This window comes from Lemur catta, chromosome 7 (assembly GCF_020740605.2).
Source record: "Lemur catta isolate mLemCat1 chromosome 7, mLemCat1.pri, whole genome shotgun sequence".
In the NCBI taxonomy this organism is placed as follows: Eukaryota; Metazoa; Chordata; class Mammalia; order Primates; family Lemuridae; genus Lemur; species Lemur catta.
The window spans coordinates 16,664,981-16,684,848 of NC_059134.1; the positions used below are offsets into that span (position 1 = coordinate 16,664,981).

The window sequence follows — 19,868 nt, forward strand, 5'->3', positions numbered from 1 at the left end:
AGCTTCTATTAATAGATGTAAAAATCTGAGCTAGAGGTGGCGGAAAGGAGAGAAGAAATGGGGAGTGACAGAGAGGGTAGGAACGGGGGAGAAAGACAAGCAACGCTGTGGTAAACCGCGGAGGGCAGAGGACAGGAGGGGGCTCGGCAAACAGCAGCAGGTTGGGGAGCAGGTGTGGCGGGCGGCGGGTGGCGGGCGGCGCGCGGCCGCCAGGCGGAGCCGGGACTCGCCGATCCGACTACAATTCCCAGGCTGCGTCGCCCCGCGCCGCGCCCCCGCCCGGCCGCCGGCCCCGCCCCCTGCGCCCCGGCGGCTCCTCCGCGTCTCCCGACTTCCCGGCGGCCCCGTGCGGCCCGGGCATGCCCAGTGCGGGCGCAGCGGCCCCGGCCCTGGGAGCGCCCGGGCGGAGCGGGCGGCCGGGCGCGGAGGAGCCGAGCGGCCCCCGGAGGGCGCGGGGCCGGGCGGGAGCCGCGGTGGCGGAGCTGCGGGTAGGTGCGGGCTCGGCCGATCCAGGCCCCCGGGTCGCTGCGCAGCCCAGGGTGGGCGGCAGGGGCCGGGAGGGCGTGTGAGGGCAGGCGAGGCAGGCCGGGCCCGAGCGTGGGCTTGTGAGGTTCCCGGCCCGGCTGCGGGAGAGGACCCGTGGCGGGAAGGGCCGCGGAGAGCGGGGCAAGGCCGGGGCGCCAGACGCAGCTCCCGGACAGGCGCTGCCCCAGGTGCGGCGCGGCTATCTTTAGCTCTCTGTGTGACCGAGGGAAGCGTGGTCCGCATCTGGTGCACAGATGTGGTTGGGAAGGGAGACCCGTTTTCAGCTGAATTTGTCTAGGAGTTGCGGGGGAGACGCGACTGACAGGACCCGTAGCATCGGAGGCAGTCCGTGGAGCCCGGTGAGAAGTGAGGCTGTTTACCTTCCCTGTACCTGGAGTGGGCTGTGACAGCTTCCTGCTTTCGGGGCTTGGGCTTAGTGGTTCAGAAATGAAAGTGCAGGATTGTGCCTCAGCAGATGCTTAATAGGTTCTAATGACTGTTAGGAATTTAATGGCCAGATGTACTTAAGGTTTAAGAGAGATTATTTGTCCATGGGATGCTCGGATTAAACAAAAATCTTTGCACGGCTAAAGTAAAAAGAAATCTCGACTGAGGGTTACAACATCTGTGTTCTGAAATTTGCTGTAGTTGCCATTCACTCGCCTTAACTTTGGTCAAGCTATTTGACTTCTGAGACTCAGTTCCCCACCTGTTAAATGATGGGAACCAGATGCATCTTAATTCAGTCCAGCTCAGTTGTAGGATTTCTCCTGTGTTATTCAGTCTGTATGTGGTCTCAGATTGTGGCAAAATTTTCTCTATACCTCAGCTATTTGTCAAATTGGGTAATACACCAAATATATTCCTGTAGGAAGGAGGTTAGAATCTCAGTATATATTTGGAGTGACTTATCCTTCAAAGACTACTGTTGGTCATTGGGTACCCTGCCACTTGGTACATGCAGAAGCCAGGTGTTAACTGGCTGAGGTTCAAATAACACAGCTGTTCTGGACTAGGAAAGACATTTCAGTCTCCCTGTCAGTGCCCTGTGAAATCCAGACTATGAAATGGGCTTCCTTAAATCTCCAAGTTGGCTCATTCTTTAGTGGGATTATGTCTATATAGAATTCTGAGTTTTTATTTTCATGTTGCATTCTATATTTAAAAAAACCTATGAATTTTAGTACCCTTAATTTATATATGAGCAAGTAGCTGTGGGTCCATGATAGTCTTTACAAACTAATGTCTTGCATGTCATCACTGAGCATTTGCCATTCACCCACCTCTGAGCTGCCCTTACCACAACCCTGAGAATGGTGTCTATATGGCTATACTTACATGACTGGAACTCTGAGGTGTTTGTTTAGGAGGGAAGGGTGGGAGTATTAACAGAAGTTTCTTACCCTAGAAATTTCTCTATCTGAAGTGAGCCCATCTGTGTAGGATTTGACTCAAGGAGCAAATGGTATATATGGTGTTGTGCAAGTTGCCTTCCTATTGCTGTATTCCCAGCTCTGAGTGGCAATAGTCCATTTGGGTCAATGAGGTGCTGTTTGGTGACCTGGTTAATGGTCAGGGAAAGTGTGCTTATGTTTTGAAATTGAGGTTTGTACAGGCTGCCTGTGAAATTTTGTCATTATGTTATGGTCGTACTTAAGCTGAGAATCTCAAAGCTTGGTTTAGTGGGGAAGGGTTGGGAACTTTAGAATTGCAAATTCTTAAACTTCTGAAAGTGGGTTTTCTTTTCATCTTAAAGAAATTAAATGAAATAATATTTTAAGAATATTTACACACATGAACTCTCAAGTTCTTAAGTTTTGAAACTAGATTTCCCATTCATTTGAGAAATAGAGAAAGCCTTACTGTTTTAAAGAATGTGTGTGTGTGTGTGTGTGTGTGTATGTGTATCTATATGGACTTTTTGGGGGCCTAGTTTAAAATCCAGTGTTGCATGTTTATTAAAGTTATACATGCATGTATATATTTAAAGTTACAAAATATAGACCTATTTTGACGTCTTGGTAGGCAATTTCATGTTATACCTTAAACTTTCCAGTGTGCTGGAGGGTTCTGTGCATGACTAAAGTGCACAGTTAGTAATTTTTGTAAGAATTTTTATCTTGCTCTTGTATTTTCACTCAAGTGTTTGAGTGTATACAGCAAGCCTAAAACTGCTTAAGAGGATATTGAAATGTAGTTGTCGTCTATCTCCAAATCCTTAAAAGTGCTTGGAATGTCTAGGAGGAATAGTTAGAGACATCAAGGCTCAGAGGAGACTACCAGTCCAAGAGCACTTTACCGGATGTAAAAGTGAAAGGGTAGAGAGTGATTAAAAAAAAATTTATGGATTTTAGATTTCAGCTGTTACGGGAGTAGCTTTACTTAGTTCACTGTGTTAGTGCTAGTATCTACTGAATTGTTAGAATCTACTGCTCTTCTATTAGAGCTACAAGTATATGCAGTCATGATGTAGAAATGTATATGATGTAACTTCTGTTTACGATATTTTTCCCCATCATGCTCTGTTTCCAGGTCCTTCATGATGAGATATTTTGGGGTGCTTCTTTCTCCTCTGTGTAGTTGATAGTTTGGATGGTGAGGAGATGGCTGACAGTGTAAAAACCTTTCTCCAGGACCTTGGCAGGGTGAGTACATCTTGTTCCTGGGAATTCATTCTTGACCTTTTTGCTGAATTGATTAGGAAATCTTTTAGCTGTTTTTGGAATTTTTATCATATTTGTTGGGTCCTTCACATATAAGTTTCCATTCTATGTCACATTACTCAAGAGGTATTATCCTGTATCTTGCAGGCACTTGGGAGACTTAATCTGGTGAATATCTCTAGTATTAGAACCCTGGTCAGCTTGGCTCCAGAGCTTTTTTTTTTTTTTTTTTTTTTGCTTTTTTTTAACTTTTTATTTTGGAATATTTTTAGACTTACAGAAAAGTTGCAAGATAGTACAGAGAGTTCCTGTGTATCTTTCACCAGCTTTTCCTAATGTTAACATCTTATATAACTATGGCACAATTGTCAAAACTAAGAAATGAACATTAGTACAGTACTATTACCTAAACTACTTAATTTGTATTTAAATTGCAGAACCTATCTTTTTTCTCCCCATTCTACAAGGTACGAGTAAGGATGCTGTAGAAAAATGCCCCATAAAGATCTGTTTAGGACCTAGTCACCCAGATTACCAGTAGCACAAAATTCTACTACTCTTAGTGGATGTCTGACATCTGATGTCCCAGTTGTAACCCCTCTTGCTTTATACCCAGGAGCATAAGAGAGGCCACTTCCGGAGATGGGGGTGGGGGTTCTTTCTTAAATGGGAGAGTTTAAAAGGTATTACCTTGGAGGAAAAGAGGGGGAATTGAAGGAGTATCCTAGAAGGGCTAAAAAGACTTTATGCAATATGATCTACCTTTAATACCTTTACCTTCTTGTCTTGCCATTCTTATGCTATAAAATTTCAACCCTGGATGGGTCCTTCAATGTGCTTTTTACATGTTTGTCTGCCCAAGGAGACTGTATGTCTCTGAGGTGGGGATCCTGTCTTCCTAGCACATTCTAGGACCTTAGCCATTTGAACTTAACTGTCTTAGATATTTGGAGTTTTCTGATTAAAAATTTTATTGGTGGAAGCTTTAGAAGATAAAAGCAAAGTTAAGACTAAAAATTACTCAGACAAAAAAAGGTCATGGGTACACTCTGCCAATTTATGCTATCACCGAGTAGTATATAAACTTGCCCATTTCTCTGTATCCCACTGTTATTTCTAAAATTTGTCTAATGACAGTAGGTGACAATGCCATCCATCGTTAGATCCAGCTTGGCCACTGCTTCCTGAGTCCTTTTTTCTGCCTTCATAGGAAATTGAATACCCCAGTTACCTACCACTATGCTATATTTTTTTGTTTACTTGTATCTTCATGCTAAGGTATAAGTTTCTTGAGCATTTCTCTGTGACCAGTGTATATAACTCATTGAAGATGCTCAATATGTGGGTGGGTGGGTGGATGGATGAGTGAATACAGTTTTTCGAATTAGGTGATAGGCAATCCTGGTGTTTATAGTACTGACAGTAACCATTCTGCTATCAGAGCTCTTCAAATATGGTTGGCAAATACCTCTGTCACTGTTTTTTTTTAAAAATTTCTATTTGTATATATTCATGGAGTACAAGTACAATTTTGCTACATTGGTATATTGCACTGTGATGAAGTCAGAGACTTAAGTACATCCGTCACTGGAGCAACACACTGTCCACTGTCTTTAGACTCAACAACTTCCTCCTTTGTCATACACTCTTTAAGGACATTCTTTCCTCCTGCCGTACCACCGTGTTGCTTATATTTTATGTGGAGTGCTCTTATCCTGGGGCTTTCCCACGTTTTAATTATTTCTTTATGTGCCTTTCTACAACCTTGGTCCCACTGTGGTCCCTTCTGGAGATAAGTGTTTTGCTTTTCTGTGTATCTCTAGATTTAGTACAGGATGTAGAGAATACTGTAGACATTTAATTGATACTGAAAGAGTGTAGGGGAAGGCAATAACTTGGCTTCATAGTGTTAAGTGTGGAGGGACTGGAAAATTTTGCACCCATGGTAATCAAGATTAATTCAGGCAAGAATTCTCAATGGATGTTAAATCTAGGGTGGAGACCTTGATGAGCAGGATATTTGCATGGTCTTAGAAGTGTCTCCCCAGATTGCTTATTAGCTGCAAGAGGAAAAATTTGGAGAAAAAATGGAAAAGCTGGATGTTACCTTGATTGGGTATGTAAAATCATCACCAACAAGGGTACGGCTGTCACGTGCCTCTTGGTAGGATACCTTGAAGGGCACACCATCTGTGATATTCCTGCCACAAAGTGCTTACTTTGCATCTAATTGTGAGGAAATAAACTTAAGATGAGGGAATTCCATAAAATAATTGGTCTGTATTCTTCAAAAAGAAAGACAAAGGCTAAGGAACTGTTGCCGATTTAAGGAGACTAAAGAGATGTGACAACTAAATGCAATATGTGACTCTGGACTGAGCTCTTGAGTAAAATGCTGTAGAGGGCATTATTGGGACAAATGGAGAAACTGGAATATGGACTACAGATTAAAGTATTTCAGTATTAAATTTCTTGAATTGATAACTACCCTGTGGTTATGTAAAAAAAATACTGTTCTTAGGAAACGTACACTGAAGAATTAAAAATAAAGGGACTTGATGTGGCAACTTGCTCTCAAATGATTCAGAAAAAGTGTGTGCGTATATTGATGATTGTGGCAAAATATTAAACTAGTGAATCTGGACAAGAGATATGTGGAAGTTCTCCATTATTTTTGCAACTCTTCTGTAAATTGCAGTATTTTAAAATTTAGAAAAAAAAAATCAAAAGGCCCTTTAAGCTGTATAGCAAAATACATACAGTGGTTTCTACTTTACTATATGTAACTTTGGAAAATCTTCTCTGATCTATAATTTTCTTTTAAAAATAATATCCTTGTCTGTAGGGAATCAAAGACTCCATATGGGGTATTTGTACCATCTCAAAGCTGGATGCTCGAATCCAGCAAAAGAGAGAGGAGCAGCGTCGAAGAAGGGCGACTAGTGTCCTGGCACAGAGGAGAGCCCAGAGTATAGAGCGGAAGCAAGAGAGGTAATAAGGAGTGCAGGCTGATGTCAATGTCCAAGGCAGGGACGACCCTACGTAGGTAGTGACTTGAAGTTTCAGTATCCTATTATTTGTTTTTTAATGCTTTCTCCAAGAAAAAAGTTATAGGTGATTTCTCCCCCTACAGTGACTTAAACTAGGCTCTAACAATCAATAATCCCTGCTCAGAATAGAGTTAAGAAAAAAAAAAAATCAGAATGCTGAATAGAGAACCACAAAGTAGCATTTGGTTTGATGGATACTTCTAGGGGAGCCTATGTGGATTTATTTATTGATAAAAGAGCCCCAGCCTAGACTTTCTCTTAATTTTCTCCAACCTGAGATTTTAGAAAATAATTTTTTAAAATGCTTCTCCAGAAATATTTTAAGCCTTTTTTCATTGACTGACATTATAATACTGGGAGAACATTAAGTGCAGCAAAGTAATATGGGACCAACAAAAGGTATGAAATGGAGAGCTACTGAATGACAACTGGGAAATAACCTGTATGCCTCATAAGCTAAATATGTGTGTTCTTTTTCAGTGAGCCACGTATTGTTAGTAGAATATTCCAGTGTTGTGCTTGGAATGGTGGAGTATTCTGGGTAAGTTCTTTTTCCTCATATTCCAGGTGCCTTATAAGTTTCTTCAAATTGTTGCTAGATTGATAGTTCTCAACTGTTTTCTTTCTTTTCTTTTCTTTTTTTTTTTTTTTTTTGAGACAAGAGTCTTGCTCTGTTGCCCAGGCTAGAGTGCCGTGGCATCAAGCTCACAGCAACCTCAAACTCCTGGGCTTAGGCAATCCTTCTGCCTCAGCCTCCCGAGTAGCTGGGACTACAGGCATGCACCACCATGCCTGGCTAATTTTTTTTCTAAATATATAATTTTAGCTGTCCAGATAATTTCTTGCTATTTTTAGTAGAGGTGGGGTCTCACTCTTGCTCAGGCTGGTCTCAAATTCCTGACCTCGAGCGATCCTCCCACCTCGGCCTCCCAGAGTGCTAGGATTATAGGCGTGAGCCACTGTGCCCGGCCTCAACTGTTTTCTTAAAAGACTGAGACAAATAGCTTTCACCTGATGATATATGCTTGGGAATATAACTCAGGATTCTATACATAGATAGCCCTGAATATATACTCTGTTGCTTGGGCTAGAGTGCAGTGGCGTCATCATAGCTCACTGCAACCTCAAACTTGTGAGCTCAAGCTATCCTCCTGCCTCAGCCTCCCAAGTAGTTGGGACTACAGGTGTGTACCACCATGCCTGGGTAATTTTTCTATTTTTGGCAGAGATGGGGTCTCCCCATGTTGCTGAGGCTGGTCTCAAATTGCTGGCTTTAAGCAATCCTCCTGCCTCAGCATGCCAGAGAGCTAGAATTACAAGTATGAGCCACCATGCCCGGCCTATATACTTTTATTATTTTTTTTTAAAATGACTCATTCATCTCTGCTCCCACTGCTTCACTTCACCAGCCTTTAAAAAAAAAAAAAGGACTCATTCACAAGTTTTAGTATTATAGGTAATAATTTCACTTGACATTGTCTGGACATTTTGGCTAAGAGCAACTATGGGGATCAAATGGGAAGAGCAGATGCTACTGGACAAGAGCAAGTTTCTCCCTCCTTCTGGTCATAATGATTGGCTAGAATTGATTACTATTGAAACCCATAGCAGAAAAGGTTGCTTACAATTAATTGAGAACCAACATAGGCTTAAGTGAAATTTGGGTACTTTGAAGAACAGGTAGTTAATATTTCCTTTGACTTAGAATTCAGTGTAATCCAACTCATCTTTTTTTTTTTATTTATTTAAACATATTACGGGGGTACAAAAGTTTAGGTTATGTATATTGCCCATGCCCCCCCTTCAACTCATCTTAATCTAAACATTTCACAGATGTTTTCAGATGTTAATTTTAGGTTTAATTAGTAAGCATTACTTTGTACTTAGTATTCAGGCCAAAATGTAGGCATTGCGTATACTATTAATGTTTGAAATGTTCTTTGCCCCCAAAAGTTTCACTGTTTTATAGCCAGTATCAGGTTTGTACCTCTCAACTGGAGTATTGGGAAATAGAAACAGGTCCAATTTTAGTGCTTTTTCGGGGTTCTGATTTATAAAAGTTACTCTCATGTAAAATCATTACACTGAAACTTGAAATGGTTGTTTTAAAGAAAGAGTTTTGATGTGTACCTTGTTGTTTCTTTTTTTTAGTTTAGTCTCCTCTTATTTTATCGAGTGTTTATTCCTGTGCTTCAGTCAGTAACAGCCCGAATTATCGGTGAGTAAAATATATATCTTGCTTCTTCTTGTCTTCTGGGGATGGAGGTGGGAGATATTCCTTGGTTTGCTGAACATTTCCTGTGTACCAGGAGCTTTAGATGTTTTTAACTCAGATTTCTTAACAACCCTTTGAGATGGATGCTATTCTATCTATTTTGTGAATGAGAAAAATGGAAGTTAGTTACCCAGGTTAAACCACTAGTAAGTGGCAGAGCTGGGATTTAAAGGTTTCCTGCAAATTGTATACTGGTAATCACTGGCATCTCAGTCATCACCATGTATGCAGGTTTGTTTTAAGATAAGTAGCACATAGTTATGGTTACTCTGAATTGGAGTTGTGGCTAGAATGTGGTGTGTCTATTATGAATTAGACTCTTTGAGCTAGGTATAGTGATATGCTAGCAAGAAAAAAAGATGTGGGGTTGGGGAGGGAAGAATAGTCCAAAAATTAGGAGTTCCATATTTGGTCTTCTGTTTTTCCGTTTGTCCAATTAATCTAATAACTCGTTTCCCCCTTTCTTAGGTGATCCATCACTACATGGAGATGTTTGGTCATGGCTGGAATTCTTCCTCACATCAATTTTCAGTGCTCTTTGGGTGCTGCCCCTGTTTGTGCTTAGCAAAGTTGTGAATGCCATTTGGTTTCAAGTAGGTCCAGGGCAGAATGGAGTCTGGGTAGTTATAGCATGATGGGTTGACAGATGACAAGTTTCAGTCTGTGAAGTTAGTGGCCATGTAGGGACCTATTTTTCAGACTTGACCTTTCTTGGCCAAGAAGCCAGAAGGTGATCTTTGTGTTCCTCTTATTGCTAAATGTCTGGGGGCTTTTCTTACCTGGCAGTTGTTAGTGGCAGAGCAGCGGCCTTAGCTTTGGGGATGGATATCAGAGACATTTAATTAATGTTTTGGTGTATGTTCTCTGTTACAGGATATAGCTGACCTGGCATTTGAGGTATCAGGGAGGAAGCCTCACCCATTTCCTAGTGTCAGCAAAATAATTGCTGACATGCTCTTCAACCTTTTGTTGCAGGCTCTTTTCCTTATCCAGGTGAGACTGGCCTTTGGGGCACACGGGCAGGTTTATTTTTTAAAAAACAGTTTCACTAAAAAGGGCCTGGAAATTGTTAAACTCTAGATTTTAATGGCATCTTGGGTAACTCCTTACAGGAAAATCTGTCAGTTAGATGGCCAGTGAAGTGGTAGGGATGATACTTGCTAAATGTGAAATAACATTCTGTTAAATAGCAGTATGTGATATAATGTATGTTGTGGTTCTGCAATAAATGTTTCTTTTCTCCTTAAAAAAAAAAAAACAAAAAAACAGTTTCACTAGAAGGAGCTTGAGAAAGACAGGGTATGGTATTTATACTGGGGTATATGTGCTTTGTGGAGGTAATGATTTTTAAATCTTTTTTTATGGAAACAGCAAAAGAATTTAAAAATCTTAAAATTAATAAGAAACATGAATTTACCTGCTTTTCCCTGCCACCCTGAGTAGTCTCCACTTTCCTGCCATTCAGAAACGTGAGGAGTGTCTAGGGAGCTATCTCAGTGATTATTGGAGGGTGGTGGGTGAATGGTGTTAGGTCTCTGAAGCTTTGCAATTAAGATTTGCCATATTTGTTCTCCAGGGAATGTTTGTGAGTCTCTTTCCCATCCATCTTGTTGGTCAGCTGGTTAGTCTCCTGCATATGTCCCTTCTCTACTCACTGTATTGCTTTGAATATCGTTGGTTCAACAAAGGTAAGTCCATCCAAAGAAACCCAGAACATCGAAGCTTACTTTGGAAATGCTACTACTGCTAAGGAGACTTCTTAAGCTATTCAGTAGTTAGGCCTATGGCAAACTATCTTCGGAAAGAAATATCCTTGTTGGCAAGAGAGAGCTTACATTTGGCTTAGTGGGTTTAACCCTTAACTTTGAGGCTGGGGGATATAGTGGTATATAGCATTATCTTTTTGGTGGTTAATGCCATAACAGCTCTGACTGGTGGTAAGATGGCATAAACGAGCCTGACTTCTAAATCAGGGAAATGAGATTTACATCAGCATTCAGATTCTTTCGGATCTTTTAAAAAGACCTTGGTATATTTATCCAGGTGTGTGTGGTTGAAAGAGGTTAACTGATTTCTACAGGATGGCATCCTTTTTATTTAATATATTGCTTTGTTCCAAACTAATACTGACAAAGGGTTGCTGGTGCTGAAATTCTTAATTCACTTAGCCTGTCAGCTTGTGATTACTGAATTGTAAAAACTTTGCATAGAAGCTTTATATCAGATTTATTCAATTCTAATTTATATGCTTTAGCTGTGTTCTAAATGATAGATCTGTACCTAAAACTCAAGCCTCTCAAATAGTTTGTCTACCATAGTTACTTAATCACTCTATTAAAAGGAAATATTTCTAATTGTATTGGCTCCCTTCTTTTAGGAATTGAAATGCACCAGCGGTTGTCAAACATAGAAAGGAACTGGCCTTACTACTTTGGGTTTGGATTGCCCTTGGCTTTTCTCACAGCAATGCAGTCCTCATACATTATCAGGTAATTTGGCTACAGGGATTTGAAGGAAACAAGTAAAAATAAAAATTCATGTAGTGAGCACCTTTTATGTGCTTGGTTCTATGGTATACATTCTATATTCTTATTTGACCATCGGGAAACTTACAGGATTTTTCTCCTTGACAGAGTCATAGACATTTGTCAATTAGCATTAAAATCTAGTCTGCATATCCCCATATCCCATATTCTTCCTTCTATGTTGCCTCCTGGAGCAGTGTTAAACATGTCCAGTGTGGAAAATCTTTTGTTCTTTCTGAAAGGTGTGTTTTATACATTAAGGTTTTATCAAACCATGATGTTTACAATGGAGGCAAAGGAATTTTGGGTTTCTAATCTCTTCTCCAAAGTCATGATTTTTATGAAAGTGACTAATTCTTTTCTCTCTCTCTCTTTTTTTAAACAGTGGCTGCCTCTTCTCTATCCTCTTTCCTTTATTCATTATCAGCGCCAATGAAGCAAAGACCCCTGGCAAAGCGTAGTAAGTATTAGCCAGTCAGTGAAGTTTTTGCTTTGTGAAGGATTGGGGTGGTAACACCACAATTATGTCAATGAGACCTTTTTTTAAAAAAAAAAAAGAAATAACCTCTTAACATGACAGGAAAACCTTACTATACAAGTTTGAAGAGAGAAAAATATTTCTGGGATATATCTCAAACTTTTCCCCATGATATGTACATGCTTGTATATTTCTAGAGTGATCCTATTATATACTTAATATTTAACAATTCAGTGAATATAAGGCCCTTGTGAACATCTATAGTTAGGCTCATTTTTGTAAGAATGGCCAACTTTTTTTTTTTTTAAGGCAAGCATGAAAATCAGGTTTATTGAGGAAAGAAAGCTAGGATTATAGGGCAAGAGCAAGATATAGGTTTACAGAGCGTGATACATACACCACAGATGACGACCAGACCCATGGTCACAGCAAAGGGTGAGCAAAAGGCAGGCAGGAAAAAAAAGAATGGCCAACTTTTAAAGTAGTGGGCTATATAGTTTGGCCACATGAATTTATTGATAATCATAACATTTTTTTTTTTTTGAGACAGAGTCTCACTCTGTTGCCCTTAGTAGAGTGCCGTGGCATCAGCCTAGCTCGTAGTAGCAACCTCAAATTCCTGGGCTCAGGCGATTCTCCTCCCGCAGCCTCCTGAGTAGCTGGGACTACAGGCACATATTACGATGCCCGGCTAATTTTTATATTTTTAGTAGAGATGGAGTGTAGCTCTTGCTCAGGCTGGTCTTGAACTCCTGACCTCAAGCAATCCTCCCACCTTGGCCTCCCAAAGTACTGGGATTACAGGCATGAGCCACCGTACCCGGCCTCATAAAATATTTTTAAATGAGTTTTTTAGCAATAATAGCATCACTCCAAAAATTTTAACACTTCAAAGAAAAGTTCAGTCAATCTTTGATCAGTTTTGGTTAAGTCAGTGAGGATACTTATATTAGAAATTTTGGGTCTGCTTTGGGTTTTTGCATGCTCTTGCTATCCAGCAGTGCTCACTGTGTGTCTTAGGAAGGTTAATTGACTTTCTCTTAACTCTTCTTTTTGATACCACAGATAGCCTATGATATCTTCAGAAATAGCTTGAAGTTTATACCCTGAAACCAGCTCTAGAAAAGTACTTTTAGAATCAGAATTAATTAGAATATGACTTTTTCCTCTAAGAGCCCCAGTATTTCAAAACTGGTGATTTCATTGCATTCACAGCAGCAGTAGGACCCAGTACATTTTTACGTTTTTTTTCTACACCAACAATGCAAATACAAAGGCCCCAGTGCATTTTTTAGTTGCTTTTTCAATCTGTATGTTTAATATCTGTACTTCCTTGATCAAATTTCAGTTTTCTGCGGCCAGGTGTGGTGGCTCACGCCTGTAATCCTAGCACTCTGGGAGGCCAAGGCGGGCGGATTATTTGAGCTCAGGAGTTCGAGACCAGCCTGAGCAAGAGTGCGATCCTGTCTCTACTAAAAATAGAAAGAAATTATACAGACAGCTAAAAAAATATATATATATATAGAAAAATTAGCTGAGCACAGTGGTGCATACCTGTAGTCCCAGCTACTCGGGAGGCTGAGGCAGGAGGATCGCTTGAGCCCAGGAGTTTGAGGTTGCTGTGAGCTAGGCTGAAGCCACGGCACTCTAGCCCGGGCAACAGAGTGAGACTCTTGTCTTAAAAAAAAAATTTCAGTTTTCTTATCTTTCTCTGTGTAGTTCTAAATTCAGTGTAGTCAAATAAATTGTCACAAGTGAAATGATAATTTTGATCAACTCCGAAGCTAACAAGTTGGGTCTCTTGCCTTTTAGCCTCTTCCAGTTGAGACTCTTCTCCTTGGTGGTCTTTTTAAGCAACAGACTCTTCCACAAGACAGTGTATCTGCAGTCTGCCCTGAGCAGCTCAACCTCTGCAGAGAAGTTCCCTTCACCGCATCCATCACCTGCCAAACTGAAGGCTGCTGCAGGCCACTGAGTTGCCTGCCACCCAAAGGGGATGGGTGGGATTGGAGGGAGGCTGTGGCAGCTCTGTTCCCTGCTTCACCTCCGTCTGCCAGGGAAAGCAGGACCCACGCTGCCAAGGGCCTTCTGCATATTCACTTCTCTCTGAGGAATTGGAAGGTTTGTCTCTGGTGCACATAAGGCAGAATCTTCCTGACACCAGTGTGTGGATTCTTAACACCACCGTGAGTCTGAAAGGACCACAGGTTTTTCTGCAGCTATTTTCTAGCATTTGCCATCCCCTGTGCCTGGACTGATTTGAATACTTTGTTTTTCTCCCTGTGCCATTTTACCCTCCCACCTTTCCTGTCTTCTACCACCCTTGGATGAATGGATTTTGTAATTCTAGCTGTTGTATTTTGTGGATTTGTTATTTTTGTTTTTCTGTGAAGCACATATGTTGGATGTGGGAGGTAAAGGAGTATGTCAGTTGCTCCTGGTCACTCCTTTTATAGCCATCACTGTCTTGTTTCTTGTAACTCAGGTTAGGTTTTGGTCTCCCTTGCTCCACTGCAAAAAAGAAAAAAAAAAAGCCTGAAGAGATGAAGCGATGGGACGAGAGGAAAGACCTCACAGCCAGATCTGCCAGGTTTTAGAGTAATTTTTCTTTTTCTTCCCCTTGAAGGGGAAAAAGCTTTTTTCACTGGTACATTTAAAGCCCCCAACTATGGGGAGATACCAATTCTGGCAAGTGCCACTGCAACACAATACTCAGAGAACCTGAACTTTTCAACTCTGGGGGAGCAGAAATTTACTGTTGGCCACTGCCAGGTCTGTCTGGTATTTCAAAGGAATATTGGGTGCTGCAAATAGGAACTGAAGGGGTAAACTATTAAACCCATTAAATCTTGTTATTGGTTGGTGTTTTCCTGTCATTATAAGAGACTAAATATGGGGGCAATGTCAAAATACTTGTACAATTTTAAAATTTCACAATTAAACGTGAGCTGGTTTCCCACAAAGTGTGTAGTGGTTGAATTTACAAATTATGCACTGGAAAAGTGTATTCATGGGACACGACACTTTGTGTTGGATAATTTGGTTATAGTTTTCAGATTTCAGAGACTGGCCCTGAAAAATGTTCCCTGAGAAAGTTTGGTTTATATGATCATAATCATACTTACACTTTGTGACTTTGGGATTGTTAGAGTTTTTTGTTTCAGTCTATATGTACGTCTGTACTGTGTATCCATGAGGGAGATAGACCTTTTTAGATTCCAGTGTATTGAACATTCCATTAGTCAAGGGAAGAGATGAGTCATTTGGTTAAAAGAAACCTTTACTATGTGCAAGACAAAATATGGAATTAAAAATTATTGCTGGGAGTTGTAAACCAAGTTTGAAGTACTTATGCAAATGATGGAAGGAGGGTTTTTAAATAGCTTCTTGGAAGTGATCACTGTTTTCTAGCTTGTGCACAAATAATTGTAAGACAGTTTAAGATTTATTTACAGCATTCCCCTATGACGTCTCTGGCTATTTGACAGTAATATCACAGAGAACTACCTCCAGGTTATCATAGGGGTGTTTTAAAGAAGACCTTAGTATTTCATCAGTTTGTAACTGATCAGTGATTTCCTTGTTTAAGCTTAGTTTTTAAAACTAAGTTTTAAAAGTAACCTTAGTTATTTAAGCAGCCACCTCTTTGCTGCCTGAAGTTTGTACCATGTAGAAGCATTTCAGTTTCAAATGGTGAGAGGGGTTGAGTGGATGAAGGTACATGATTTTATACTCAACACTGTGCCTGGCTACAAAAAATGCTTTAAGTGACTGGAAGTGAGGAGTCTCCAAAGTTTTATTAGTGTAAGTGAGAGGCCAAGCCTGTATAAAGGCTAGATTAGGTGTATCTGCAATAATAGGAATTTGTAACAACCCTAAATCAGCTATGCACACAAAAGCAGTGTAACTTTTCTTGCCTTTTACTAGGGTATGGACACTAAGAACAGTGATTAGGAAATTGGAATCAAAGACTAGGCTCTGATTTTGCTAAGTTCAGAATGGCAGTTTGAGGCAGACTAACAAAAACAAAGGAACCCATGTAACCAAAAACAAGGGAGCTCACTCACATCACTAAAAATGAAAATTAGCTTGAGTTTTAATCGCAACCAGTAGGATCTGAGGAATTGTTCATACAAGATTTTTTCAGGGATAGCCACAGCTGGACAGGTATATATAATTCAGAGTACTACCCTTTTTATTCTGTCTTTATAGCTGAGTTGTCTGTTGCAGCAGCTCTTGAATTAGAAAGTAGATGCTTTAGATCTGAGTACATGCAGTTTGCTAGAAACTTCTAAATGGACAGATTCATGCACTGGTGTTAATTGCTCTGCATTTAATAAGGGTTAAGATAAAGTTTAAGAATTGTGACAGGCCGAGCGTGGTGGCTCACGCCTGTAATCCTAGCACTCTGGGAGCCTGAGGTGGGAGGATCCTTTGAGCTCAGGAGTTCGAGACCAGCCTGAGCAACAGCGAGACCCCCATCTCTACTAAAAATAGAAAGAAACTAGCTGGACAACTAAAAATATATAGAAAAATTAGCCGGGTATGGTAGCGCATGCCTGTAGTCCCAACTACTTGGGAGGCTGAGGCAGAAGGATTGCTTGAGCCCAGGAGTCTGAGGTTGCTGTGAGCTAGGCTGACGCCACGGCACTCTAGCCCGGGCAACAGAGTGAGACTGTCTCAAAAAAAAAAAAAAAAAAAAACTGTGACAAACAGGAACAAATCCAGAAGAGGGCAACTAATGGTCAAAGGTTTATAAACCACGTAAAAGATAACATCTGTGGCAAAAAAGGGCAACTATGGTTGTTCACTGTCTACTCATTTTCTGTTCACTGATATTATAGTGGTAGTATGTTCATTCATATAGCTCCATCATTAAAATTGCTGTCATTGAAATTGCTCTGGTAAAGGTCATCCACTAATCAGTTAGTGGGGTGAAATAGACTGTTTAGCAGTCATCTCACCCCACATTAATGTGTTCTGCCTATGCTATATGACCCACAGAAGTTAAAAGGAAGCTGATTTCAGGTCAGGGTAGCATATATATTAGTGAAAAGTTTTTGGACAGACCTAAAATGAGTCTGTAGAACTAATAAGACATCAAGTGGGGGAACAGATGACTTAAATCATGTAACAAGTTTTTGAACACCTCTGTCAGGCACTAGAGACGCAAGGGTGAACCAGAAAGATATGATTACTGCTCTCTTGGACCTAACAGACTGACAAGAAAATGAACATGCAAAATTTTAAGATTTTTATGATCAGATAGCTATTTTTCCATAGGTCTCAAAGCTGGGCAAAACACTGGAATTCAGAGAATCTTTGAATAGGATGAGAAATAAGGCCTCTCATTCTTGTATTCATTCTCTAATTTCAAATTTAAGTGTTTTGTAATGCTTTGAGACCTATGCAAAAAACAGTGATCATTTGATCATTTAAATAAGTCATTTTAGGCAGGCACAGTGACTCAGGCCTGTAATCCTAGCACTATGGGAGACTGAGGTGGGAAGATGGCTGAAGGTCAGGAGTTTGGAGACCAGCCTGAGCAACACAGCAAGACCTGGTCTCCACAAGAAAGAAAGAAAGAAATTAGCTGGACGTGGGGGCATGTGCCTGTAGTCCTAACTGAATGGGAGGCAGCAGGCTCTCTTGAGCCCAGGTGTTTGAGGTTGCAGTGAGCTATGGTGACACCATTGCATTCTAGTCCTGGCAACAGAAAAAGACCCTGTCTCCAAACAAAAAAACCCCATAATTTTAAACCACAAATTGGCATAAGAATCATCTTAGCAGCTTTTCCAAAATACACATAACACCTGGTTCTGGAGGAAATTTAAGTAATTACAGAAACAAAAGGTAATTTAAATTCTAATAACTACTTTCCCAGAAATTTGAGAAGCTACTGCATCCAGAAATAAGAACCAGATTACTGTGAAAAAGGATCATAATAGGAAAGTTCTTTGAAATTAAAGCAGTTGTGGAAATTTTTAAAAATGAGAAGCTTAGGCCAGGCGCAGTGGCCCACTCCTGTAATCCTAGCTCTCTGGGAGGCTGAGGTGGGAGGATCCTTTGAGCTCAGGAGTTCGAGACCAGCGTGAGCAATAGTGAGACTCCATCTCTACTAAAAATAGAAATTAGCTGGACAACTAAAAATATATAGAAAAAATTAGCTGGGCATGGTGGCGCATGCCTGTAGTCCCAGCTACTCAGGATGCTGAGGCAGAAGGATTGCTTGAGCCCAGGAGTTTGAGGTTGCTATGAGCTAGGCTGATGCCACGGCACTCTAGCCCGGGCAACAGAGTGAGACTCTGTCCAAAAAAACAAAACAAAACAAAACAAAACAAAACACCCAAGCAAATGAGGAAACAGTGTAATCCACAAGTGCATTGAGAGCAAAGCCCAGTAATACAGCTTTGTAGCATACTTAGAAAGCTGGGTTCTACCAAAAAAGAGTTCTAGGAAGAATATCTTCAAGAAGGAAACAGATAACAGATACTATTAGTCTGGTATGTTACAGATGAAATGAAGGCATGTGTTTCTTTGGATCAATGATATAGAAGAAAGGTAAACTTACACTTCAGGAAAGACTAAAAGCTCTACAAGAAAGTCATGACTCCTAGAAAGTATTCTTTTAAGCAACTGATGGAATAGTAAAAACAGTGCTTTCTGAAACAACCAACTCAAAACTTTTGGTCTGGTAAGTCAGGAAGGTGGAAGATTAACTAATACACTGAATTCATGTAAAATCTCTGGGTTTTTTGTTTTTTTTTTTTTTGAGACAGAGTCTCACTCTTTTGCCCTGGCTAGAGTGCTGTGGCATCAGCCTAGCTCACAGCAACCTCAAACTCCTGGGCTCAAGCAATCCTTCTGCCTCAGCCTCCGGAGTAGCTGGGACTACAGGCATGCGCCACCATGCCTGGCTAATTTTTTCTACATATTTTTAGCTGTCCAAATCATTTCTTTCTATTTTTTAGTAGAGACGGGGTCTTGCTCTTGCTCAGGCTGGTCCTGAACTCCTGACCTTGAGCGATCCTCCCGCCTCGGCCTCCCAGAGTGCTAGGATACAGTGAGACACCGTGCTCCGGCCTCTGGGTTTATTTGTAATAATTTTTCTATTACATTGTTTTCCTGACTTTGATTTTACTTGCAGATATTCCTTTTCTTATGGACTGGTATCAAAGACTCACCCTAAAAATCGGTTTAGATTTTAAACTCTGTTCTTCTATAGTATATTTTGACTTATGAAAAAGTTAACTACATCACCTAGAAATTTAAACTTATTCCCTTTAAGAAACATGTTCAATTATTTAAAGTTGAAAAAATTAAAAATGAGAACTCCAACATCTTAATATTCTTAAAACAGTCCTTTCTTTTTTAAAGGAATCTTTCTAATTTTAGTGCCCTCCCCCCCCCCCCCCCGCCTTTTAAAGAGAAAACTCTTGTTTTGCAGAAGCATTTACTTGAAGTTCTGTAATTCCTGCAGGTTCAGCTTCAGTTGCCTTCTGTTAAAATTACATTGAATACTATTAAAACGAAAGCAAAATAGATTTATTGAGTCATAACGTTCTGAGGTGAGCATAGTCATGTGAATTTTGAAGAAAATACATGTGATTTTAAAGAACTTATTGAAATAATGCACTTTCATTAGTTTGGTTGGTTCCCTTGATGGGAGAGTAAATGGGAAGGCAAGTGAATGGTACTGGCAGCATATTTGAACAGTTGCCAGATGCTCCCATTCTTTTTTGTGTAGCCTTTACTCAGAGGCATGGAGGGAGTGTAGGGAGTGCAAGAGTATATTGGTGCTTATGTGTGTGTCTGAGAGATAATGGAACTGCTGCTCAAACTTCACCTTCCTCACTGCCCTCAGCAATATTTTTTTTTTGCTGGGCGGAGGGAGCATGGAGGCCAGTTAGGGTATGAAAAGCAGCTCTCTCTAGCAGGTATCTTACAAAGGGGTGAATTTATGGCTGGGTTGCCTCCCGGTTCCCGTCTACTGCTTGGGAGAACTTTGCCCGGTGATTGTCTCATTAGCCCGCCAGTGGAGACGCTTCCAGCTTAGCCCCGCCAATCCCTTTAGGCCTACGCACACTCACAAAGCCAGGGGCTGAAGAAAGGGAAACGCCTCCTGGAATCTGTCAAGGCTCTCGTGTCTCTATCACAGTTACCGGAGCACAGCAGAAAACAGCTCTTGAGCCAAAGGTCATACAAATCTTGTACAAGAGGGAACGGTCTCGACCAGGAAGCGTTTGGGTTTTCATTGAGAATAGGCAGAAAATTCTTCCTTACTCTCTTTTAACCTTATATTAGGTAAGGGCCAATTTCTACCTTAAAAAAAAAAAATTCCTCAATAACGAA

The 19,868-nt window shown here is 40.8% G+C and overlaps 1 protein-coding gene across 2 annotated transcripts; it reads left to right on the forward strand.

Annotated features, from left to right (window-relative positions):
* Positions 1-403: 403 nt before the first annotated feature.
* On the forward strand, positions 404-14,475 carry EI24 (EI24 autophagy associated transmembrane protein). Of its 2 annotated transcripts, none has more exons than XM_045555744.1 (11): positions 404-488; positions 3,058-3,170; positions 6,034-6,179; positions 6,719-6,779; positions 8,390-8,456; positions 8,982-9,106; positions 9,387-9,506; positions 10,090-10,201; positions 10,891-11,002; positions 11,424-11,498; positions 13,329-14,475. In XM_045555744.1, exons 2-11 carry the CDS (start codon positions 3,129-3,131, stop codon positions 13,489-13,491), a joined length of 1,023 nt encoding a protein of 340 aa, XP_045411700.1. In that variant the 5' UTR covers positions 404-488; positions 3,058-3,128; the 3' UTR covers positions 13,492-14,475. The 2 variants fall into 2 exon arrangements, with proteins under 2 accessions (XP_045411700.1, XP_045411701.1); XM_045555745.1 differs by lacking the exon at positions 404-488 and adding an exon at positions 846-884.
* The last annotated feature ends 5,393 nt before the right edge of the window (positions 14,476-19,868 follow it).